General features: G+C 41.9%; 1 protein-coding gene across 2 annotated transcripts in view; it reads right to left on the bottom strand.

The window, feature by feature from the left end:
* Window positions 1–11,997: 11,997 nt before the first annotated feature.
* LOC120534455 (alpha-2-macroglobulin-like protein 1) overlaps window positions 11,998–26,650 on the bottom strand; it is a 121,681-nt gene continuing 107,028 nt past the window's right edge. For both annotated transcript variants that reach the window (XM_039762044.1, XM_039762053.1), the window contains exons 31-36: window positions 22,590–22,711; window positions 16,494–16,584; window positions 14,985–15,053; window positions 13,630–13,735; window positions 12,397–12,438; window positions 11,998–12,196 (exon numbers count right to left, since the gene is read on the bottom strand). In XM_039762044.1, coding sequence (XP_039617978.1) covers window positions 12,180–12,196; window positions 12,397–12,438; window positions 13,630–13,735; window positions 14,985–15,053; window positions 16,494–16,584; window positions 22,590–22,711 — 447 coding nt within the window. In that variant the 3' untranslated portion in view covers window positions 11,998–12,179. The remainder of the gene's footprint in view (window positions 12,197–12,396; window positions 12,439–13,629; window positions 13,736–14,984; window positions 15,054–16,493; window positions 16,585–22,589; window positions 22,712–26,650) is intronic.

Below are 26,650 nucleotides of genomic sequence, written 5' to 3'. Positions count from 1 at the left end.
GTGTATGATGATGTCCAGGCTAAACTGCCCACCACGGCCTAGTCCTTCTGGACCCCTAATCATCCCCTGTCCATTTCACCACCTAACAGCGTGCTGGAACAAGAAATGGCTGCCTTTGCATCATCCAGGAGGATGCTATCCATTAGTGGTGTTGAAGTGGCTCCCCACTCACTGAGGTGCATTGAGTAATGAGAAAAGTGCTATATACACACTGTAATAGAATAAGTGCTTGCTCGCACCCTTGCACCCTCAGACACCACGTTAGACACTAGGTAAAAGTCCAATAATGATATTTATTATATCAATAATGTGCACAAAGCACCCTCCACTCCCAAATACTCCAATAACAATAACAATAATAATAATAATCCTCCACTCTCCCAGACGCTTAGCCACCCTGCCTCCCAACTCAGCTCATTGCCTGGGAGTTCCCAAAGTCCTTTTATATTCCCCGACCCGGAAGTGTTCCCAATCCAACAGTCCATAAGTCCTTATTCCTTCCAGGTCAGGGTAAACAATGCTTTTCTCACCCCGGAAGCCCGTTTGCTCTTCCTATGACGAACTTCCGGGTCATAGGGCACAAAGAACTTTTCAGTCCTCCCTGCAGCTCCCTCTCATGGCCCCCATGGCATCCAGCAGGGCGGTGCATAAAAACTCCATTGTCCATGATGCCCTGCTGGTCTTCTGGGGACCTCCATGCTGCAAGGAGGGCTCCACCTGGCGGCTTGGGGGTATTGGCTGGGATAAACAGCCAGCCATCCTCCACAACACGTTACATACAATAGATACATAATTAGTAGAGAGGTAGAGTCCTTATCAGGGGTGGATTAACCAATCAGGAGCCCCTAGGCTGAGGTCAGCCTTGGGCCCCCCAATGCACTGCCTGTTAAAACAACCTCCCCACCCACTCTGCAGTTTACCTTCATGTAGTGACTCAATGCAAGCACCATATACAGTGTACATCCGGAAAGTATTCATAGCACATCATTTTTTCCACATTTTGTTATGTTACAGCCTTATTCCAAAATGGATTAAATTCATTTTTTTCCTCAGAATTCTACACAAATAATACATTTGTAAAAGCGTCAAGTAAACGTGTTTCACATTGTCATTATGGGATGTTGTGTGTAGAATTAGGCTGTAACATAACAAAATGTGGAAAAAATGATGTGCTATGAATACTTTCCAGATGCACTGTATAGCATTTGATGCACACAATATCGCTTTGTATTACTGTATATTATGTGCCACAGGCATTTGCACTATGAAACACCAGTCTGGCTTTTAGACCATCCATATTGTATCAGCACTTGTGACTGAAGGAATAAGCAGCGTGAATCCATTGTAAACAACTGTGTCTGTGCAACAAGGTCACTTCCACCATTGCTGTCTGGCCAGTCAATCCATAACACCCACACAATCTTTGGTGAATGCTCCACACACAATAGCATAATCTGTGTCCCTGTCTACATAAGCTTTTTATTCTGGTGTTCTTTTCAGCAAAATCCTACATGATTCCTGTGAAATCCAGTTGTTGAAAGGCCTATCACTTTCAAGGGGTATCAGTGTTAAAGTTTTTTTTGTCTCATTCTAATTTTTGCCAAAGCCTACCTGCTTCGAGAAAGAGCATTCCTTATTGGTATTAGCGACAGATACTCAGGGATGGACTGGGATCAAAAACTGGCATGCGACTTTTGTCCAGACTGGTGCACCACAAGGGGCCAGACACCAACTATTCTTGAACCCTTCAATGTATTTGAATACAAGGGTGGGCAAAAGTAGGTTTACAGTTCTGATTACGTGAGGCTGGCAAGTTGAGCACTTATGAGATTGTATGTGCACTGTACCATTGTGACATTGTTTTGATTTAATAAAGTTAATAAAGATATTATAATAATCATAACTTGCATATCTTTTTTCATATGAACAACTGTAAAGTTAATTTTGCCCAATCCTGTTTACTGATTTAGTCATGTAGTGTACTGGTGCACAGGTTCAGTCCTGACTCCCAACCAATGAATCATTTTTTGCCTTTTAGTGATCTCATAGTTTAATACCTTTATTCCTTCTATTGTTTTGCCCTAAGAAAAGATTATGATTAGATTAGATAAACTTTATTAATCTCATGAAGATATTCAGTTGCATACAGCAGCAGAAACATTAAACATAAGGATACAGACTCACAGCCAAACTATGAATAAATGAGTGAATGAATGAATCAATCAATAAGTAAATCTATACTAATAAAAGGCAAAGCCCTCACTCACTCACTGACTCACTGACTCACTCACTCACTCACTCACTCACTCACTCATCACTAATTCTCCAAGTTCCCGTGTAGGTAGAAAGCTGAAATTTGGCAGGCTCATTCCTTACAGCTTACTTACAAAAGCTGGGCAGGTTTCATTTCGAAATTCTACACGTAACGGTCATAACGGTTGACAACATTCGTCATGTTGAACTTTCTTATTTATGGCCCCATCTTCACGAAATTTGGTAGGCGGCTTCCCTGCGCTAACCAAAACCGATGTGCGTACTTATTTCAGTGGTATGATGCCACTGTTGGCTGCCATATTGAAGTTTCCAATGTCACTAATTCTCCAACTTCCCGTGTAGGTAGAAGGCTGAAATTTGGCAGGCTTATTCCTTACAGCTTATTTACAAAAGTTAAGCAGGTTTCATTTTGAAATTCTACGTGTAACGGTCATAACTGAATCCTACTTACGTACATATATACGTCCATAGCCTGCAGCTCGGTCGCCGTGTGAGGCGGCATTGCGTCCCCCATCCCAACGCCTTCCACGTTGTTGGCTACCTTCCTATATAAGGCCGTCCGTCACTCCATTCTCTACATTCCCTTCCTTGCTTCACCACGGAATTCACATTTCCCTGCTGATAACTACAGCCTTTTTAATTAATCCATGGCTTCTCCGCTGTTTTATTGTTCATTTATTACGATTATAGTTATTGTGTAGGTATTTTAGACTTAGTTGACTGTTCAGGTACCCATTTCCTTTATCATTCCAACCGTACTCCCATTAACATGTCTATCGAGGTGATCACCATCAATCAAAGAACTGTCACTTACCGAGTTGTTTCCATGCCCAGAGATGGCACCTACCTTTTCCATTCTCTTTGTTACATATTGCAATGCCATATCAGGCTCACTCTTGACATCTGGAGGAACATTGTGTCTTATGTATTGAATGACTGGGACAGGTTCAAGGTTTGGACTGATGACGGTACAGGAGATAATTATACTACACAGGAGCACTATAAGAGTGAAATGCTTAAGCCCTTCACCTATGCATCTGCATGTGAGTTGATGGCTGCTGCTGAATTGTTCGATTGTCGCTTTCAAGTGTACCGATATGGCCAAATATTTTACACCTTTAGAGAACCACCAATGCCTCTTAAACATCTTAGATTCACAGGAGACGATTTCAGTAGTGGACACTTCGATGTTTATGAATGTTTAAACTCTCAAAAGCTGGATGTGAAGTTATCAATGAAACCGGTTGTATGCTTACAACGCTTGACAGATGCCGAATGTCACTTCAACACAAGTCCTACAAATACTGTCATAATTGAAACAAACCATGAAACTCAAACCGATTATGACAGCAGCAATCCAAGCTGTGAGGAAACAGTAAAAAGGAGGCGTGTCAGACCAGTCTTTATCTCAGGTCACTGGATAGTGTCCATGTCCTGCAACCATATAACAAGACAGGAAGCAACAGGACTCTAAAGACTTGGACCTTCGTCCTTTTGCATAGATATCGGGAATGCCACATACCCCTTTCTAGCGACCTCATAACCCCCCATGCTCTCCCAATCCGTTTACTGATTTCACAGGAAGAGTCACCAGAGACATGAATGTCACTACCAAGGTATGTAAACCTCTCAACAAGGTCGACATTCTCTCCGCACACAGACACACTGCTGATGGCTATGTCCAAGAGGTCATTAAAGGCCTGGATCTTGGTTTTTATTCTCACTCAGTCTCAGCGCCCCAGTCAGAGCCTCTATTGACTCCGTGAAGATCACAGCATCGTCAGCAAAGTCAAAATCCATGAATCGTTCTTCACCAACAGATGCCTCACAGCTGCTGGTTCCCACGACCTTGCCCAACACCCAGTCCAAACAAGCATTGAACAGAGTAAGAGCAAGAACACACCCCTGACAAACCCCATGATCAACTGGGAAAGAGACAGAGGTTCTGCCTCCACTCTGCACAGCACTCACAGTACCAGTGTATAGGCCAGCCATGATATCCAGCAACCTTGAGGGGATCCCGCGAACCCTCAGGATGTCCCACAGGGCAGCTTGATCAACTGAGTCGAACACCTTATGAAAATCGACAAAGGCTGCAAAGAAACTCTGCCGATATTCGCGTTTGCGCTCCATGAGAACCCTCAGTGCCAGGATGTGGTCGATGGTAGACTTCTTAGGTGTAATCTCACTGAGATTGCACAGGTGGTGAACCAGCTGAGTGGTTTAAAGGCTGCAGGGATCTGTGGTATCTGGGGTGAACTTCTCTAGGCTGGTGGTAAGGCTGTCCTCCTGGCATTGCAAGCAATCTTTGCTTCCATTTGGGAGACTGGTATCATCCCAACTGACTGGAAAATGGGATTTGTCGTCCCTATCTGGAAAGGGAAGGGTGATCGCCTGGATTGCAGCAACTACAGGGGGATAACACTGCTGTCAGTGCTGGGTAAGGTCCTTGCTAGGGTCGTCCTCAATAGAATCCATGGTCACTGCTACAGTCCCTCACACATAAATTGCTTATTTATTTATTTAATTTAAAAAGAGTCCTCTATTTCTACTCTCTGCTATTATTTATTTTTTTTTCGGTTAGGTGGTGCCGGGTGGCTGAAAGTTAATAGCATCACATGACTGGACAGGTTCACTGAGGATGTAGTGTGGACCAATCACATTGTGTCTCACTCTCACTCTGTTCAAAGAGAGAGAGAGAGAGAGAGTGATTGAGTGTGGAAGACTGTTTCCCATTAGTCCCAATCACTAGTTCATCCCTACAGGTAATGTAAGCTATATTCATAAAGTAATGCTAGTTTTTTAAGTCTCTAAAGATGAGTCGGATGATGAGAACAGAAAAAAGAAAACTTTAGATAAGCTGGAGTAAAAAACAAAATCTGTAGGAGTTCCAAGGCTCTAGTCTACCCAGCCACCACTAGGTCTTCTACCTAACATAAATGTACTTCAGTCGTTCCTATTTGTTTTGTTTTTTTTTACTTTGTTACTGCGGTTTCGATGTCGTCGATCTCATGGACGGTCGGGGTATTTGTTTTCATTCAAATATCACAGGTGGCTATGCAGTGCCTTGATTAGGTGGTGATGGATATAAAAATGAGAAAGAAAGCAGAGAAAAGTAAAGAACAATAATGACTGTAAGTCCAAGAAGAATAAGATAACTCAAAACATGTATGGTCTATTAAGAGTGGAAGTAAAGCGTGTCTACGAAAAAGCCAAAATAAAAAAGTGGTTTTTCAGAGATTTTTAAAAGTGATCCACAGTGTAAGCCTGGTGTATCTCCCTCTGTTGGTAACATATTCTAGATTTTTGGTACATAACAGCAGAATGTCGTCTAACCACTAACATTAACGACTGGAAATACAAACGGAAGAAGAAGCAACGTGTAAAATAACTATCAAGCTCACTCGTGCTACATTTTCACTGTAATGGTGAAGAGTAAAACAAGTGAAACAGAATTGAATTCAGTCCTTTATGTTATTCACTGACTGCCTGCTCCTTGCTGCACCACTCAACTGGCATCCCATACCACAAAGCATCAAGTCAGTTCAGATCCTGAGCACCTAATCAGTTGTCCTCCTCCTGCATTTTTTTTGGAGCAATCACAAATGGTTTGTGTGTGTCTCATTCTGCTTTCTGTTTAATGACGTCAGTTTTGCACACAGAGAATCTTATTTTTGTGCCAGGCTGTGTTTTCATGTGTGACATTGGTTTGCAGTTTCTACTTGCTTATTTTAAGAAATGGTACACAAATCATAAGCATATTATAGTCTGCAGATGCACCATGCACAAAAAAAAACAACAAAAATAATGAAAATTTAAAAAGCTCATATAGTACAAATGCATATGCAGCATCCAGAATACTTAAGCTACATTTGGATATATTGAAACATACATTTACTTTTAATGAATAATTTGGTTCTTCTATTTTTTGCTAACTTGAATTATAAAATTAATTTCACTTAGGCTGATACATTTCAGCTGGGGTTCAAATTCTTGTTTATGTCTCTTTTGTTTACTTTTGATTGTTTTATTTATGTTACTGTTACTTTTGTTAATTAATTAATTAACAATTTTTTGCTTTAGTCCCTATGCCTGTGTTTTGTTTGTTGTGTTTTGTAGGTGGTCTCATCAAGAGGCAGGGTCACCTGCCCATCACTGCAAAGGACCGCCCTCAGCCCTATAATGGTGAGGACAACCCACAGTCCCTTGCGGTTCATTTGAATGCTCTTGAGATTTGGTGTTTCATTGTGATTCTTCTGCTCCATAGAGCTTTATATTATTACAGAGCATTCTTGTAAAAAATTAATCTTTTATTTTATAAAGATCCTGTTTTTGCCTTTATTACTAGCCGGAGTTTGACAGTAATATCCTCTAATGGGAATTTTGAGCAATTTTTAGGGCTTTCATGCTTGGGAACTCATGAGTACATAACGCTAAGGCAAGGGTTCTCAGCCTATTGTCTTGACACACCACCAACAAAAATGTAAAGGTTCCAAAGTACCACTGCTTTATTTGGTCTTAAATTGTTGAGTACTGGACACTTATTAGGTGAAATTTCCCTACTGGCCATTAATATTGTATCTGGGAATTTGAACAAGGTATTGTGGATAGTTTTTGTGCATGTGTGTCTCTTTTAATTTATCTTATCCTCACCAATTTTTTAATGTATCATTTTTTATTGTATGAACAATAGTTTGGTTTAAGATTAAATAAATGCCTTAAATTTCCTTAGTTTTTTTTAATTTTGTGCTTGACAGAGTGGAGGATTTCCACTTAGGGTAGCAGCAAATGAGGACATTTTATTGGCTTTGGGGGTTGCTGCATGGAGTTTACAAAGAATGGTATGATCATTGTGGGCTGGTTGATCTTACCATGTGTACAGTTTGTGCAAACACAGCAAAAAAGATCAGAAATCCAATAAATCACAAAAGCACAGAAAAATCCCATGAAACACTGAAAAAATGTTTCTTAAAGCCAGTACTAAAAAGTCAAGCACTATTATGTCACTGCTATATGAATTAGTAAATATCAAAATAATCCATCCATCCATTTTCTAACCCGCTGAATCCGAATACAGGGTCATGGGGGTCTGCTGGAGCCAATCCCAGCCAACACAGGGCACAAGGCAGGAACCAATCCTGGGCAGGGTGCCAACCCACCGCAGGACACACACAAACACACCCACACACCAAGCACACACTAGGGCCAATTTAGAATCGCCAATCCACCTAACCTGCATGTCTTTGGACTGTGGGAGGAAACCCACGCAGACACGGGGAGAACATGCAAACTCCACGCAGAGGACCCAGGAAGCAAACCCGGGTCTCCTAACTGCGAGGCAGCAGCGCTACCACTGCGCCACCGTGCCGCCCCAAAATAATTCAGAATATTTTAATTTACCCAAACATTGTAAAGCTGCTATTATAAGAGCGCACTTTTTCAAATCAGGATTGTGATATTTGCTGTTGTGAGACTGCTTCTGTGTGTGGAGGCGACATCAGCTGGTTAGTAACACTTACTGAAGAGTAACATTTAATGGACAAGTCAAATGAATATAAAATTCAAATGTCACACACCTGATGTGTTAGTTCTTCAAATCTTTCCCTTCTATTCCAGAATTCCTTTAAAACAGTAATTTATTTTTTTGTTTTCAAGTTTCCACACATGCAGTAAGTGCTCAGACTTTGCTGTGGCTTATGCTGGTTTGCTAATGTAGAATTAATCACAGAATCTGATTGACTTTAAATGCAGAAATCCGTTGCAACTACAGACAACACTGCATTTCCCCTGTACCATTCAATTATGAATAATATGTCCTTTTGTCAAATTTTAGTTGTTATTCTCATTAACATTACTTTGCTTAAAAAAAACAAAAATAAAAAACAAAACAATGATCATTCTAAATTTAATGTTTGCTTATTGTAATGTTGTGGATTTTAAAATTTTATAATTTATTTTATTTTTTGCCCACGCAAACAAAAATGAATGTAAACTTACAATGACAGTTGACATCAAAGTGCCTTCTCTTCCTAAATTATATCACAAATATTTCGCTCGAGATGGACAGGGTGAACTGAACACTTAAGGAGGTAATTAACATCAAAGCATCTCCTATTCGAGAAGCGTACCTCACTTTTAAAACATCTTTGCAAACAATGTAGAAGACCAGGATAATATCTCAGTCTCTATTGATTACTTTATAACCTGCGACCAGATAGGGCACACCAGGGATTAGAAATTGCCAAATTGTTTTACAGCTTGGCAAAGGAAGAAATGCCAGGACATACTTAAAAGATCAAAGACTTTAAGCATAGTCATTTATTATATTGACAGCCATAGTGAAACCCGGAGACAACATGTCCAGACACCAGGTAAAAGTATCAGAAGTAATTTTAATTTCTTTTATATTGTGCACAAATCCTCCATCTCCACAATATTCAATAATCCACAATAAACCAATAATAAACAATAATCAATCCTCCTCTCCACCCAGCAGCTCTGCCACACTCCCTCCCAACTCCGGCTCCCTCTGCTGGGTTTCCCACAGTCCTTTAAATAGTGCTTGACCCGGAAGTGCTTCTGTCCTTCAGTCCATGTAATTCCATAGCACTTCCGGGTCAGATGAAAACTCTTCTTTTTCTTCTGCCCGGAAGTACTTACTTTTTTCCATCCCCATGACTAGGGAATACTTCTGGGCTATAAGGAAAATATAAATCCCTGTGCCTCCCTGCAGCGTCCCCTGGTGGCCCCCACGGTATCCAGTAGGGCTGTGAAGCCGAACTCCATTGTCCGTAATGCCCTGTGGGAATTCGGGGCACCTCCATGTTGCAAGGAGGACTTCATCTAGCAGTCTGGGGGTGCTGGCTGGGATAAACTGCCGACCATCTCTCACAGTGTTTAACATCTCATGTTCTGGAATTCTTTGTGGTATTTTAATTTAAATAAATATAGCTTGTCCAAGAAATGAACACAGAGTGACATCAGGAGAGGGAAGGAGCGACATCAGGAGATCATCATCATGTGAGAGACATGCAACTATTTTCTGCTGATTGTCATTTAAAGCACTTCATGAACAATCCAGCAGACTCTTGCTCGTGACCCTGTAGTTAGGATATAGCGGGTTGGATGATGGATGGATATCAATTGCTAGATCAATAGCTGCCCTAGGACATTCATCTTTGACACTCTTTCTAAAGACTATATCTAGACTTTGCTATCTATATTTTCTTTTATAATATCCACTACTGGTATTATTGTTCTTTAATCAATACCAAGTTGTTTTTATTTTTCTATACTTTGTCTTTATATCTAGAATGATTTAAGTAATAAGATAAATATTTAGATCACCTGAAGCAGTAAAGAAGTGCCATATGATCTGAATTGTGAGTTTTATCAGCTGAGGACGAAGTGCTCTGTCCAATAGTGAACAATGCATTAAACTAAGACATCAATGGTTGATAAATGGCCTAGAGCCAAGGTGTTTGAGCCTTCATATGTTTGAATATATACTCTTGCAGATCAAAGTAATGTTTAGGTCTGAGGTATATCTAGGATATTGTATGTTGTTCATAAGTAAGTCTCTTGAAGTACTAGGGAATGATGGTCTGTGCATGTGCTATTCTTTGGCACTTGTGTGGGTTAAAGTGCTAGAGAATAACGGGCTGCGTATACGTTATTCATAGGATACATTGGTGGTTACCGTCTGTGTTTATGTGTATATCTATGTATGTGTGTGTTAATTGTTAATCTTAAGGTGCGAGAATAGACCAACCTGGTAACAAACCTGGTGAGTTCACTTATTTCTGAATAAAAGAAGTAAAGGGGGGAATATCATGATAATACACTTCATTCATTTAAGTAATTACGCATACTGTTTCAGTAGCTACTTGCCCTGTTAATTTTTCTTCACTGAGATTATACACTTCTATTAAAACTTTGCATGTTGTATAATTGCAAAGGTTTGCTTTGTGCTTCAAAATATTATCAAATGTCTGGACAATGTAGACTCTTCAGAGAAATACTAAGTAAAAACAAATATTTTGGAACTACATATTGTCAGATGTACATTTACATTACACCTTTGGACATGCTTAACAATCAGTAAGTCCCACAGTAAATAAATTAGATCTAGGGTGACAAACAGCACATGACTGTCTTTACTTTATCATTTTTTTTGGAACATAATGAGGGACATGTGCTGCTATTCTGGTTTAGTTCATAGTCAGTACAGTGATGCCTCACTATATCGCGCTTCGACTTTCGCGGCTTCACTCCATCAGCGATTTTAAATGTAAGCATATCTAAATATATATCACGGATTTTTCGCTGGTTTGCGGATTTCTGCGGACAATGAGTCTTTTAATTTATGGTACATGCTTCCTCAGTTTGTTTGCCTAGTTGATTTCATACAAGGGACGCTATTGGCAGATGGCTTAGAAGCTACCCAATCAGAGCATGTATTACATATTAACTAAAACTCCTCAATGATATAAGATATGCATGCTTCCTGCGCGGTGCTTCGCACACTTCAAAGCTCTAAAAGCCCGTATTGAGTTTTGATTGTTTGCTTTTCTCTGTCTCTCTCACTCACTCTGACATTCTCTGCTCCTGACGGAGGGGGTGTGAGCAGAGGGGCTGGTTGCACAGAGGCTGTTTGCTTAGAAGATACAGACGCGCCTGTAAAAAAATGCTGAAAGGCTACCTTCACATTGATCTCTTCATTGCAGCCGCTTTATCGCAGTGCTTCCCATACTTAAATGTCCAACAGCCCTATTGATTTTTGCTTGTTTACTTTTCTGTCTCTCTCTGAAATTCTCTGCTCCTGACTGCACACTCCTTTGAAGAGGAAGATATGTTTGCATTCTTTTAATTGTGAGAAAGAACTGTCATCTCTGTCTTGTCATGGAGCACAGTTTAAACTTTTGACTAAAGGGTGTTATTTCATGTCTAGAGGGCTCTAATAATGTTAAAAAACGTATTTAGAAGGTCATAAACAGGTTTTCTATGCTCTAACTGCGAAAATAGTAGATTTATAAATAAAGAATTCTACTTCGTGGAAATTCATTTATCTGTCTGGAGCGGATTAATCGTGATAAAGGAGGGTTTACTGTATAACCGTGCAGAGAATATTTATAAACAGTGTGGGAGAGTTTCTAAGGGCTTAAAATATATAAAAACAACCATACAAACATATGGTTTCTACTTTGCGGATTTTCACCTATCGCGGGGGGTTCTGGAACGTAACCACCGTGATCAGGGAGGGATTACTGTATGTTCTACCACCTCCGTCTCCCTTTGTACACTAGTTGAAGCCAACCAACTTTACACAGATTTCAATGATGCAAGGACAGTCACATGAGAGTGAGATCAGATGAATGAATAAAAAGGTCACAAGGATTGTCAACTGCAGTATGTCACTAACTCAAAGGAAATCAGAGAAGAACTTTAGTGAAATGAATGATAAAAATGAAAATCTTGAAAGCAAAACAAGAAGACAAAAATTTGCACATTCACTATTTTGTGACCTCAGCAGCTTATTATTAAAAGCACATCTTGCACACACAAAAGCTGAAAACACAAAACTTGTAAGGGATAATGACTACTGTGTGTGTTTTTTTTTAGTACCAAACTCCTAATTCATGAGCACTTCATGTCTATCAAGTTTTACCATAAGATTTAAAAAATATATTTGGCAAATCATCAGTAACAAAATGCTATTACACATTTGGGATTTTCCTTTCTTTTTAATGTTCCACAGTTTAAGGACATTGATTTACACTTGTATTTCTTTAAATTGCAAAAAATATTCTGATGTCATGGAAGCTTCTTCTGGAAATGAGGTGTAATTGAAATGATCAGCATATGAAAAGTGAACTTTCAAAGGGTTTAGCACAGATCCTATCACCTCAAGCTTCTTCAATACCTAAATAAAAGAGGAGACATTTAGGAGAAGCCAGTGCAAGCTGTATCCTCATGAGAAAATGATAAAAGAAATTGGAATTTTATGAGTATCTATGAAATTAACATGCTGATAAAGTCGCCTTCTCTGGCTCCTTCTTGACACAAGACGTACTACACCTTTCACTAGTCAAACAACCCAAAGATTAAAGGGCAAATCCTTACCTGTGCTCGAAGGGGCACTGTATTCAGTCTCTGCATGTTCCTCTGGAACACAAAAGAGAGAAAAAAACATTGGGTACTCAGTAATCCTTAGCATGCGGCCTATATATAGCATACCACCCTAGGTCCAGGTACTGAGAAATACATAACTTGGTATAGCAAGAAGGTTATTTGTATGAAATGTAATTTTTCACAAAGCCATGCAATTCAGCTGAGAGAGAGAAACTGCCAGGGAGACTAACAAATGACAGCTGTAAGTCGGGTTAGGGAGATGGGCAGAAAACATGTGAAAAACACAAGCAGGTTATTTTAAAAGGTGCTGATGTCTGCTTGACCAATATGGTTACAAAACCCAGAGTCTGTGAAGTTATTAAAAACCAGCCAGTTCTTCAGGTAGTCGCCCATATGTGACATTAATTCTATGAACATTATGCGAGTGTTTATAATGGAGAAGATCTAGCACGACATCAGTAGTGTCTCACTATGCCACTGAAATTCCTCGCTGCTGGATGAGAGATCTGTGTGTCAGCATTCTCCCACTTGGCTGTGATGTCCTTTTGCTTCTCTCTGGCCTGAATATGTATGTATAAAGGATTATGCATTATATTCTGGGAATGAATGTTACCTTTTAAAGCAAGTTGAATACATATATCTCTTTTTGTACCATATTTCTCCCTTGTAATTATTTTCACCGATAGGTGCAAAAGAGATGGTATTGGTTCAAGTCAATTCTGAATCAAGAAGCACATCCCAGGGGAGAAAGAACACCTCCTGCTGCATACAATTGGGAATGAGCATTTGGGTCCATGCAAGCATAACGTTTTCAGTGAATGATGAGTCTTAAGGGCACAGCTTGAGCACCACAAGTTTATGCTGGCAATTCAGGACAGGGAGGCTCCTCTGATTAGGTAAGTGAGATTCACCGACAGTGATGTGTTAGTGAGTGTGGAGAACTTCACTTCCTAGTGCAACTGACACTTCTGTGTTTTATGCTAATGAATCGTGTCAAAAGGCAGGGCTGTTTTTGAGTTTATTTTCTAACTGGTAAATTATGGAAGTTCTATAATGTTGCCAATATCTTTGGAATATAATGTTTGCTCCTTTTGACTCACTATCTTGGGCATAAAACTCTGTTGATGATTTGATCTACTGTATGCTTATTTTTTCTTTAAGTGACTTTGATGCAATCCAGGAGGAATGACTACCTGGTCCCAGGATAGCTGCTCAACCCCTCACCTGTATGATAGAAGTCATAAATTCTGACAACAGCTGCTTTCAGCTTCTCCACTGGAATCTCCTCTTCAATGAGGATGACATACTTCTGTGGCTTCATACGTGGCAACTGGAAAAACAGAACAGATGTTGACTCTTATGAAGGGGTTGGACTGTTCTTGTATTTTCATTGCTTTCATTTTATTTTTGAATTTCAAACCTAAAGGCACAGAGATTCTGTGCAAATAATGATATAATAGTACACATACTATAAAATACAGCTTACTAAAGTTAAATCCAGTTTTATATTTGTGCCGAACAAGGCAACAGCACCAACTCCCTCAGCAGCATGATGTGCATAACACCAACAACAGTGAGGTTTCAACAAGTCAGAAAATGTACATTTGGATGTATAATGTAGAATTTAGGTGTGTTTTAAGTTTACTTTCTTGAGATTTGGATAATTTTAAATTTTACTTACCTACAGTACTTCAAAGAAATAGATATTAAACATTTTGTAACATTGCATTACACTTCCAAAATAAAATGGGTAGTGTAATGTAATTACATATATCGGTGGAATAAATAAAAACATGCTTTTTTAATAGCATTTTACGATATCACATAATTAAAGACTAAGCCCAAGTAGACATCTAGTGGCTGAAATGGATTTTTATTGACATCAGATTCCAAATCAAGTGGTGTAAGCATTTCATTGATTGATGGACTATTGTTTGCTGTTGGCTTTGACGAGTCTGTGGCTTACTGCAGTTCATATCACTTTAACTAACAGTAAATATTTTGAAAGAAGCTCTATGCTGGAGTTTCAATAACTGATACTGGGGCTCCGTACTGCCGTCAGTAGCAGCATCTGGACGTATAAAAGAAGAAAACACACATATTGAAATAACCTCTTTCAAGGTAAATCTGAAAGAGTCAATGAATTAGTAATTGCAATTGTGTACAATTTATCTCTGCTCTATGACAGTTGACTTCAAAAATTGGTCAATGCTTTTTAAATGGGAGTTTCAGACATTTCAAAGATTTATAGAGAGTGTACTACAAACTTCAAATGACATGTTTCCTTGAAGAATAAGATTGTCATATTTTAATTAAAAAGTTGGAGAAGAGTTGCTTCATGTGGGCAGACAGATGGACATTGTTGATTCCAATTCCCATTTTTTTATCTGAGAAAGCCAGCAAGGGACAATGCATTGTTCCCTTTCCCAGAACATTTAACAGTGTATTGTTCAAAGTCCAAAACAATCCCAAGAGGGTAGATCCCATACTACTAAATGAAAACTACAAACTTGTGTTTCTTTTCTATTTAACATGGAGTGAATTGAGTTCTTGAAAATTACAAGATGTTCACAACCAACCTCATCAAGGTAGACATCAATGTAGCCATCTGCCTTATCAATCCTCTTCACAAATGGAGCAGATTCTAACTGTAATGAAAAGCATTGATCATAAATGTTTTAAGATTAAAAAATGGAAGTAAATTGGAATGAAGGAGTAAAGAGTCAGTGCCTCCTGCACAACAGGAAATGCAAAACAAAAACTCTTCGACATGTAAACACTAAGAGAACAATCTCTGGTGTTCTTATCTCAGTCCACTTTGGCTTCTTCATGATGCATTGGCAGGAGGACACTACTATTGGATGGATATTCAGTGTCATTGTGAAGCACTTGCTAATTTTTTCTTCTGTGCCTCACTGGCATATAGGTGTCAGCTTTGCTAAAGGTAAATAGAACTTTAGAAAGATTTTGACAAGAACAGACAAACAAAACTTGCCAATCCTATCAGTTTAATTTCTCCAGAATAACAGAAGGTCCCTAAAGTCCAACTTTTCACCACATTACTTGGTGACTTATTCTGGTTTGTCTGTGTGGTGAACATCAAACTGGACATGAGGCTCCTGCACTCCATGCACATGAGAATACTACAGCTACATCTACTACTGTTTCTACTATGTAACACCTCACAGTTTCAGTGTGCTTACACTTGGGTGGAGAATAATTTAGTCTATATAAACCAGAAAAGGCTTCACTTTGTGTGCCAGCAAACCTAGTGAATAATGGCCGGGTACTGTTTATTTAGGGCTGCAATAATTGAAAAGATGTTTGTCAATGATTTATAAGATGATTTTGTGTATAAGTCATAAAACATTAAAGAAAAACTGAACTAGACAGCCCTGGGGCAGAGTGGTTAGCACTGCCATATCACATCTCATCATACAGCTACTGTACTGTATGTTTGAAAGTTGCATGTCTTGGATTTCTCTGGTTTCTTCTACTATCCCAATATTTTACCATTAGGTCAACTGGGGGTCTAAATGATCCCAGTGTGAGTGAGTGAGTATCCCCTTCTGTTGGTTGGTATCCCAACCACAGTTCGTTTCTGCCTCATACCAATTGCTTCAGAACAGGCTGGGCCTCCTCTTGACCCTGTAACTTGGTGGAATGAGCAAATGGAAAGATGAAGGAACACCACATTTAGTTCTGCAGTAGTTATTTTAGTAACGAAGCAAAATAAACATTTTCATTCCTGTTTCACAACTTCAGAGTTAGAAACTGTAACCAAATAAACTGAATGTCCTTGTAGGATTTCAAGCGGATTTTAAGGAAATGAGCCAAAACATATGCTGTTGCAAGCATCATTAACCAATACATTCTAGAATTGTTTATAGTGGTCTGTTCTGCCGTAAGCATTTTGTTACTACAGAAGCTACTGGTAGGCTGGACAGACCTTACAGACCTTGAGTCAGTATTGTATTGCGCATTCACTGATTTGTTAACACAGTAATTAACCTTTGATTTTACATCCTGAATTACCAGGCACACACACTGATACAAAGAAGTAATGAGTTCAAATGAAGCCGGCTTACCTTAGCAAGGGAGTTGGTCTCCATGATGTACCCAGACAGCAGCTTTATATTGAGTATGGCCATATTGGTCTTTTCCCGCTTTCCATTGTAACTGTATAATCAGATCATAGCGAATCAAAATTAACAAAAGTGACTGCAGCTCGGATAATGGTAATGTAGTAAAGCATGCTTTAAAGAATCGGAAAACAAGAAAAAACTATAAATGCTCCTCAACGGCAGTTATTAAATGCTATTTAAGCTGCTCTTAGTGTTCCACTGCTTGTGAGTCTTATGAAATATCAGACACCCACGCTCTGAACTTTTACTACAGAGATGTACAATGTTGGATTGCTTTGCTCAGATTTGGAACTGCATTCATTCATAATATTTTCCCTCCTTTTTTAAACAGGTTGCAAGTGACCAATTGTTAAAAAAAATAAAGGACATCATGTATGAGTGTATGATGAAGGACAGCTAACTTGAAGAATAACATAAGGAGGATACACATTGAAATTATGAAGCAGTAATATTTTTCTGTTTCCCTGGAATCCACCGAGATGGTCTCTTTTACTCACTGGGAAATCTACGTTTATTAAAGTGGTGTGAAAAGACACTTTTCTACCATTCCGAGAACATCTTTTTTTACACACTGTGCAGATTGCTTAACTGTATTTGTTGCTTTCTGAACAACACTCTTATGTAATTTTTTACTACTGTACACAACTAATTGTTAACAAACTTGAAAACAGTACACACTCTGCACAATGAACTATTTCAAGTTAAAACTTTCAGCTAATACAAGCAAATGAGTGAATCTATTGCAGATCTTCTGGCTAATGCTTCACTGACAGACTGAGGAGATCGTTCCTCCCCAACACTATGCAACTCTTCAATTCCACCCGGGGGAGTAAATGCTAACATTACTCAAAGTTATTGTCTGCTTTTACATGCATTTTTATTATTCTTTAATTTAATATTGTTTTTTTGTATCAGTATACTGCTGCTGGATTATGTGAATTTCCTCTTGGGATTAATAAAGTATCTATTGTCACACACGTGTGCATGGGAAGCAGCTGAAGGGCTTAGGAAATACTGTTTATACATCTGCCCGGGGGCGGGGTGCACTGACGCTCTTTCTGAGTTCTCTGCAGGTCTTACCCGGGAAATCCCACCAGGAGCCGCCATTTCCAGGAAGGACACATCACTTCCGGTTCCGCCCCAAGAATGAGGTCACTTCGGTTCCGCCCCAAGGATGATGTCACTTCCAGTTCCGCCCAGAGGACGACATCATTTCCGCCCTCTGTGCTATAAAGCTCACTGCCTTTGCTTAGGCAGGCAGTTCTGTTTTGGACTCTGTTGTGTAAACAACTGTTAACAATGCCTCAAAGACTTTTGCAGCCGGGAAACCGTAATAAGCGGGTGGCTGCCCCAAACCTTTCCGTCTCTGGTCTCCACTTATTACAGTGGCGTAGCCGGCAGGATGGTGTCCCCGATGAACCCGGGACACGAACTATCACGGAACCAGGTGGGTGAGTACCGGGCCGAGTTTCAGGGCGGGAGTGCGCCAGAGGGTCAGGAAGGACGCGTGCAGGCTCTGCTCCATGAGCATAACTCGGTGGGGACCACCCATCTCGTGGAGAACGTAGAGGGGACCCACAGGCGTGGGCTGGCTTCTGGGGAACACACACGAGTGGCTCAGTATGCTCTCCTTGGCAGGAAAGCCGAGCTGCCCATCGGGACCAAGGTCCCAGTTAACGATGGGTTGTCCCCAGGCCGGCAGGTGAAGGAAATCATAAACTGGGAGTTTAACCCAAGCAAAGGGCTGTCAGAGCAGGCTATGGCTCTCTGGCAACAGGTGGGTGAGTGGCTACGCCATTCGAGTTAACCCCTTACAAATAGTGCAGCAAGTGGCCTGTTTTCTGCTGCTAAAAGACTACCCCAGGAATTTGCCCAGCCGGCCTGGGGCTAATTCCATTCTATGGACGAGCTGCTGCAGCTCTTGCAAACCCAGAGGCCGGCTGTGAAACCTGGGAGGGCAGAACAGCCGCTCTGTGGACTACCCGGGAGCTATGTCCCACTAAAGCAGTCCCTTCCACGCATTCCAGAGCTTGTTCCGAAGTCGCCGGGCCGTCTGGCTTGCGACCTGTCGGGAACAAGGCGGACCGTAGGGGACAATGGCGGGTTGTTTGTGTGCCCTTAGCAATCCCTGGCGGATAAACATACGGGGAGCTTCTTATTAATGGACATAAGATAACAGCGCTGTTCGATTCCGCAGTAACGTGTCTGTCGTTGCTCGCCGCTTTATTCTACCGCAACAGTGGATTAAAAGAAGACCAGTCTAAAATGTATACACGGAGATATCCGCACATACAATACCGCCCGGTGTTACGTATGTCTCGGAGGAACCCTTCGACAGCTTACCGTGGCGGTGCATCCGGATCCTCCGCTTCCGTAATCCTCGGGCGAGACTGGTCTGATAGTAACGGCGTAGTTTAGAAAGCATTCCCGAAAACTTATGGCCTCGTTATAGATGACAACGATTCATCTCAAGTTGCTTCCACACCGTGTAATCAGCCGACAGGGAGTGGGGCGGTAGGCCAAGAGAGTGACGAAGACACTCCCGGACCGTCGCGGGCTACTACGCCATCCACTAGCGCCCGGCAGCGAGGGAGGAATCTCCGCCCTTGAGGTCAGACCCGACCCGCTCTCTGAGTTGCACTTTCAGTTTAGAGCGACGCCGGCTTCTTTCAAGAGAGAACAGTGGAATGACGACTCTCTGAAACACATAAAGAATGCAGTGGTTCTCGTTAACGCCAACGCGCATTTGCCCATGCCACAGGGACCTCACTTTGTCGTTGATAATGATTTGTTGTATCGGGTCGCTGAACATGAGGGGAAGGTCCGGAAGTTGTTGCTAATCCAGCGGACCTACCGGCGGCAGGTTTGCGAAGTTAGCACACTCCCACCTTCTTGGAGGCCATCTCGGCCCGATAAAACATTAGAGCGAATTAAGCTCCGCTTTTTCTGGCCGGGATTAATGAGGAGGTTCGCGCTTTTGCTTTCCTGTCCGGAATGTCAACTGCGGCAAATTCCTAGGAGGACCGTGCTCCTCTGGTTCCCCTTCCCCTTATTGACGTTCCTTTGATAGGATTGGGGTTGACATAGTAGGACCCCTAGAACCCTCAGCCCGAGGATATAAATATATACTCGTCCTCGTGGATTATGCTACCCGATTCCCTGAAGCCGTTCCGTTGCTTTCGGCTACCACAAAAAATATTGCACGGAACTAGTAGGAGTCTTTTCAGTAGGCATTCCTAGAGAAGTCCTGACGGACCAAGGAACGCCTTTTACCTCGGAAACGCTCAAGGAGACTGCCAAGTTACTGAAAATAAAGCATTTAAAGACCTCGGTGTATCATCCTCAAACCGATGGCCTAGTGGAGAGATTTAATCAAACTCTCAAGCAAATGCTACGTAAGGTAGTCAGCAAGGATGGGAGGGATTGGGACCAACTCCTCCCCCTTGTCCTCTTTGCATATCGGGAAGTTCCTCAAGCCTCTACGGGTTCTCTCCATTTGAATTACTGTACGGAAGACAACCCCGGGGTTTATTGGATATTTTAAAAGAGGGCTGGGAAGGGGAGGCACAGCCCTCCACTAATATTTTGGAATATATCGCCCAATTGCGCGTAGATTTGATGCAATAAGACCGATTCTAAAAGTCATATAGAGGAGGCAATCAGCACAGGCCCGCCTTTATGACCGTGGCACGACTCTCCGGAGTTCCAACCGGGGGATCGCGTCATGGTATTGGTACCAACTTCTCACTCTAAACTGCTCGCCCATTGGCTAGGCCCCTACGAAATTAAGGAAAGGAAGGGATTGGTTGACTATTTGGTGAAACAGCCCAATCGCCGACCAGCTGAGCGAATATATCATGTAAACCTGCTGAAACCGTGGAAGGAGAGGGTCCCGATCCCTCCTCCGGACAGCCCTGCTCTCTCTTCGCTGAAGTAAGTTCCCTTAATTTCGCGAGCAGCTATCCCCCAGGCAGAAACAAGAGCTCGAAGCAGCTATCCGCTCTGTCCCCGAGGTGGTAAGTGAAAAACCCGGTCGGACCTCTCTGATTGCGCATGACATATTGACTGACCCGGGGGTGATCGTCCGTGAGCGACCCTACAGACTCCCGGAGGCAAAGAAAGTAGAAGTGGAACTGGAAATCAAGCGAATGCTGGCACTAGGAGTAATCGAGGAAAGTAGTAGTCCCTGGTCCAGTCCCATCGCCTTGATTGCTAAGCCTGACGGCAGTTGGAGGTTTTGCAATGACTTCCGTCGGCTTAACCAAGTTTCCAGATTGATGCTTATCCCATGCCTCGCGTGGATGACCTCCTCGAGACTGGGACCAGCCAAATTCTTGACTACACTTGACATGACAAAGGGGTACTGGCAGGTTCCTTTAACGGAGTCCGAAGGAAAAACGCGTTTAGCACTCCTAGCGGACACTGGCAGTATCGTGTCCTTCCATTCGGTTACACGGGCCTGCGACTTTTCAGCGCCTGGTGGACAAAGTGCTCCGCCCCATAACTCGCTCTGTGCTGCCTATCTGGATGACGTTGTCATCTATTCCAGCACCTGGAAGGAACACATACAGCAGGTCACAGCAGTATTACGGACACTGGGAGAGGCCGGGCTCCGAATCAACCCCAAGAAATGTTTCTTTGGATTGAGGGAAGCCAAATATTTGGGCTACCTAGTGGGCCGGGGTACTGTGAGGCCACAGTGTTCCAAGTTGCAAGCCATAATGGCCTGGCCCGTCCGCAAACCAAGCGGCAAGTCCAATCCTTTCTCGGTTTGGCCGGGTACTACCGCCGGTTTGTGCCTCGCTTCTCCGAGAGCGCGCCTTGACCGATTTGACAAAGAAAAGAGCTCCTAATACGGTGGTATGGTCTGATAAAGCGGGGCTGCATTCAGTGACTTAAAAGGGCTCTGACTTCAGCACCTATCTTGATCTCCCCTAACTTCTCTCTCCTTTTATCCTCCAGACGGACGCTTCGGACACAGGCTTGGGTGCCGTGTTGAGCCAAAGCGTCGACGGTGTTGAACACCCCGTTATGTACCTGAGCCGGAAACTGTTGGACAGGGAGACCAGGTACGGGCGTGGAGAAAGAGGCTCTGGCGATCAAATGGGCGGTAACTCAGCTGCGGTACTACCTCTTGGGTCGCGTGTTCACTCTGGTGACGGATCATGCACCTCTGAAGTGGATGGCCCTTCACAGGGAGTCGAATCCACGGGTCACGAGGTGGTTTCTTGACCTGCAGCAGTACAAGTATACGCCGCTCATCGACAGGGGTCTCTTCATGCCAACGCCGATGCCCTCTCCCGGCCCACGACCTCTCGGTGCAGGTCGCCCGACCCGACGGGTCTGGGCTGAGGGGGGAGTCTTGTCACACACGTGTGCATGGGAAGCAGCTGAAGGGCTTAGGAAATACTGTTTATACATCTGCCCAGGGGGGGGCGGGGTGCACTGACGCTCTTTCTGAGTTCTCTGCAGGTCTTACCCGGGAAATCCCACCAGGAGCCGCCATTTCCAGGAAGGACACATCACTTCCGGTTCCGGCCCCCAAGAATGAGGTCACTTCCGGTTCCGGCCCCAGGGATGATGTCACTTCCAGTTCCGGCCCAGAGGACGACATCATTTCCGCCCTCTGTGCTATAAAGCTCACTGCCTTTGCTTAGGCAGGCAGTTCTGTTTTGGACTCTGTTGTGTAAACAACTGTTAACAATGCCTCAAAGACTTTTGCAGCCGGGAAACCGTAATAAACGGGTGGCTGCCCCAAACCTTTCCACGTCTCTGGTCTCCACTTATTACACTATCTATCTATCTATCTATCTATCTATCTGTCTGTCTGTCTGTCTGTCTGTCTGTCTGTCTGTCTGTCTATCTGTCTATCTATCTAATGAAAAAAATGTGACTGAGTAGTATAAGAATGTAAAACTGTTGTTCTCCTCTCACTCTTTATTTTATATTCTGGTTTCTATGTTGGAGGCAGCCAATAGTCTGACAATGATATTGATGGTTGTCTCTTTGTTATAACAGGCAGACAGAATGCATACCCACCTGACCACAATAGTGACCTGCAAAATGCTTTTTGCCAGGTTGGTCTCTGGTATGTCCACCATAGCCGAAATGTTGAAAGTGGAGAAATCAGTAGGAGGAGGAACATTGTACTGAAGTGCAAACTGGAAGACCAAAAAGAGGAGAGAGTTAAGCACATTTCAAAAATATGTGCGGCAGATTGTTGGCATAGAAAGGTAGACCTAACTCCACTGAGTAGGAAAAATCATGAATAAACATGTGGACTGCTCTGCATTAAGTCCACTGAAAACCTTTTTCTGGCATGTTATTGCCTAAAAGGTAAGCTAGAATTATTAACCCTCTAGAAATGTGTGCTGTTTATGTTTTCCTTTCCTTAGGGTGTGTTCTTGGAATAAATGAAGATAGGTCAGAGATTCTGAACTAAATTGTTTTAACAGGGCATGGCACATTTTCACATTTGCCACCAGTTTTCTTTTTGATTCAAGTTACTGTAAGACAAAAATGATTAAGCTATTTTGTAACCTCCTTGGTGTTAACACAGAGCATGGAATTCTATACAATTGAGGTTAAACCCAAGTCAGACTTGGGGTGATGGTTTAATTATTAAGCTCAAATGACACTTATGACAGTATTCTGTTGCCATCTCGTGGATCAATGCTGCAAAAAATCTATGCGTTTTTGCCATTAACAGTTTATCAATATTCATAAGTGGGGAAGAGCCTACAACGCAAAACATAACGGCAAACGAATAGCCGTAAAGGCAGTTTTAGCACAAATGAAAATTAAACCATTGCTCAAATCGAGTGATAGTGATGACGATGTGAATTTGTCATCAGACGCTGATAAGTGTCATGTATGTGCACATGGGAGACTGCTTTAGGGCTCTAGTGATGGTAATTACTTGTGAACAGGGTCAGAAGACTGACAGCCACTCTACCTCTGACTATCACTTCCACTGTCCACCCTCCTGTGTGTTGCATTATTTTCCATTCTTTCAAATTATACAGGGTCACCACGGTGGAGCCCCAAATCTTTCACTTTGTTGTATAGCCTTTAATACACAGATAGTGAAACTGACGTATGCTCAGTATCCTCATAATGAATTACCTATGGTAATTTGTCTGTGTTCTCCAGTGTTTCCTGTTGAAAAAAAACATAAGCCTAAAATGTAGGCAGGTTTTTTTCTTGGGAAAATATGACCTTTGGCAGTTTGACTTTTAGAGGCCATTGTGTTATTGCTTGAACTATTTCGGCTTTTTTCTGGCTTTAAAAAAATAAAAATGTGGATGACCTGGGAGGAGGGAAGAAAAAGCAACAAACCGACGTGGATATAAAATGCAAGAAAAGGAAAATGTAGTGAACACCAATAAACCAGCATCTAGGTTGGGAACCAGTAGACCATTTGGAACTACTGTGCTGTACTTAAAGAAGCTCTTCTAAGAAATCAGCAGCTGTTCTGTAAAGAACCAGAATGGAAAATTGTTATATGCACAGAAATTTCAAGGGTTGTGGCTCAACTCAAAGGTATAAGAAGAACCAGAATATAATATAATAGACTTTAATTTTATATAAGTCATTTGGGTGTAAACCAACAAACCATCCAGATTAAAGGTATGCATTGATTGACACTGTACGTAAATTCAATAGTTTATAAAATGAACCTCTGACTTTTTTTCTCTGACCATTCTGACCATAGTGTAACCGACTGCTTTCGAAGAATGCTCCCTCTAAGGAATTTTGCCAAGTAGTAATTAAAAGATACCCTGAAAAACTTTTCTCCTGCCTGATTACTGATTTGAACTGTTAGAGGTTGTTTCTTTCTTTAATAAGATGTTACATTTTTGCGATAGTCTACAAGCCATCCCCAGCAGGAAGGCCAAAAACTGCCTAACAAAGCAACTGAGGAATGAGTTGTACCCGAGGTCTTTCATAGGTAACTGACCCAGGAAGGGAAAGGAAAACTAATTCCATTGGTCTGATGTATGTATGGCTGTTTATGGCAGATTTTGAATCGGAGGCCATTCTGTACTACCATGCCCCATTGGCTTGTGATTTGTGATAAGAATGATATGAAGTTGGTCACTTTGTCTTTATCTCTCTCTTTCACCATCTGGCGATGAAAAGAAAACCACGATGAAGATAGCACTACTTTGGCAGCAATATTGAGATAGGCATGAGGAAGGTTTCAACATTCCATTTAAAGGCCGTGAGGTAGCAGAGCAAGATAGGCTGACGATAACCCGAGAGCCACCTATGGATGCAAGATGCACTGTTAATTATGCTGTAAGTGTATGGTTGTAACAACATTGACATTGTACTCTGTTTCCTTGTTATTTTTGGGCATATTATCAGTAATGCATAATTAAACGGGCAACATTTCTCCTGCCTGTTTCTTTACTCTGTCTAATTGCCTGTGGTTACAGATGTAGAAGGGAAGAGTAGAGAAAGTGCTAAAGTGCTTGATCACAGAGTTGTAAGTTTATGGGATTTTAGGCATTTTATCTATATTTTATCTATATTTAGGGCAGCAGTAGCTCAGTCGGTAGAATGGGTTGTCCAGCAATCGGAGGGTCGCAGGTTCGATCCTGGCTCCTGGCATGAGAATGCAACTGTTGTGTCCTTGGGCAAGACACTTAACCTACCTTGCCTGCTGGTGGTGGTCGGAAGGATTGGTGGCGCCAGTGTTCAGCAGCCTCACTTCTGTCAGTGTGCCCCAGGGCAGCTGTGGCTACATAGTAGCTTATCATCATCAGCGTATGGGTGAATGACTGTTTGTGTTGTAAAGCGCCTAGGGGGTTTCTTGAACTCTAGTTAGGCGCTATATCAAATACAGGCCATATATATATAATTCACTAAGGGCACGCAAGACACTGAGCGCAAGCAGGACAGCTCCCCGCCCGCCAACTCTAACCCTCCTACTGCATCATGGGATACGCATGACAGAGCCACGCACGCCAACTGTAACCATCCTCCCGAGTCCAGCGTCGCTCTCGAGGTATGCAACAACTCACCAAACACAGCCTCAGTCGCTTTCTTTTGTGCAAAAGTCCACATGCACCTCTGAGCCACGTTGACTTTACACCGCACGCAAGACAGAGAGCCACGATCGCCAACTCACAGAGCCCCGTCCACCAACTCTAACTAAGGGCAAGCAAGACAGAGAGCCACACCAGCCAACTCACAGAGTCCCGCCTCCCAACTCTAAGACCATGGGATAGTCACACATTTAGTGTATAAATGGATATAAATAATTGCATGTAAACGATTCGCCAAAATCTGTTGTATATAAATGATACTGTATAAAAATGTATTGTTTTTTCATGAGAAAACCCAGTTTCCACGTCTACCTGTATTAGTTGAAATGGCACTTTTACTACTCGCAATAGAGCGGATGCGCTGACTTATCATGTCGACTGGGCAACACAGTGAATGTGGCGTCTATCTATATACAGTATGTCTATGTTTTCCATAGCCTGCTACAGGAAGGTACTCTCTCGACCATTGGCATTGGTTTCACTCCTTTCTATTTTCGTTATACATGTACTGCGACGGTGGTTTCCTAAGCCTTTGTTATACTGAATTCCTTTCTCACCGTTTTCCGTTCCTATTCTTACACGCGCAGTATGCTACGGGCTTCGCTAGTATAATATAATTCTAATATATATAATTCTTTATTTATTTGTCACATACATAGTTATACAGGACAACACGCAGTGGAATGCATCTTTTCACATACCCCTTGGGGTCAGAGCGCAGGGTCAGCCATTGTACAGCGCCCCTGGAGCAATTGAAGGCTATTTTATTAAGGTCTACACAATAAAAAGTATAAAAAGGGAAAATAGGGCCACCATAAGACCCTACAAGACAAAATAAATTACACAAAGTACTGGATAACTACTTTGGATTTCTAAGCAAGGTTTATGAACCCTGATTTGAAACAAGTTAGTTCTTCTTCCATGTTGCATCAATAGAAGAAAAACAGTGACTTGCAAGAGCATTTTACCATTTTTCAGTGTAAGGAATATGAAAACAAGTAGATTGATTTGATTACTCAAATGAAAACTTAAAATAATCATTTCCCT

Source organism: Polypterus senegalus, chromosome 1, assembly GCF_016835505.1.
Source record: "Polypterus senegalus isolate Bchr_013 chromosome 1, ASM1683550v1, whole genome shotgun sequence".
Taxonomy (NCBI): Eukaryota; Metazoa; Chordata; class Cladistia; order Polypteriformes; family Polypteridae; genus Polypterus; species Polypterus senegalus.
This window is presented reverse-complemented; position numbering and strand designations above follow the sequence as displayed.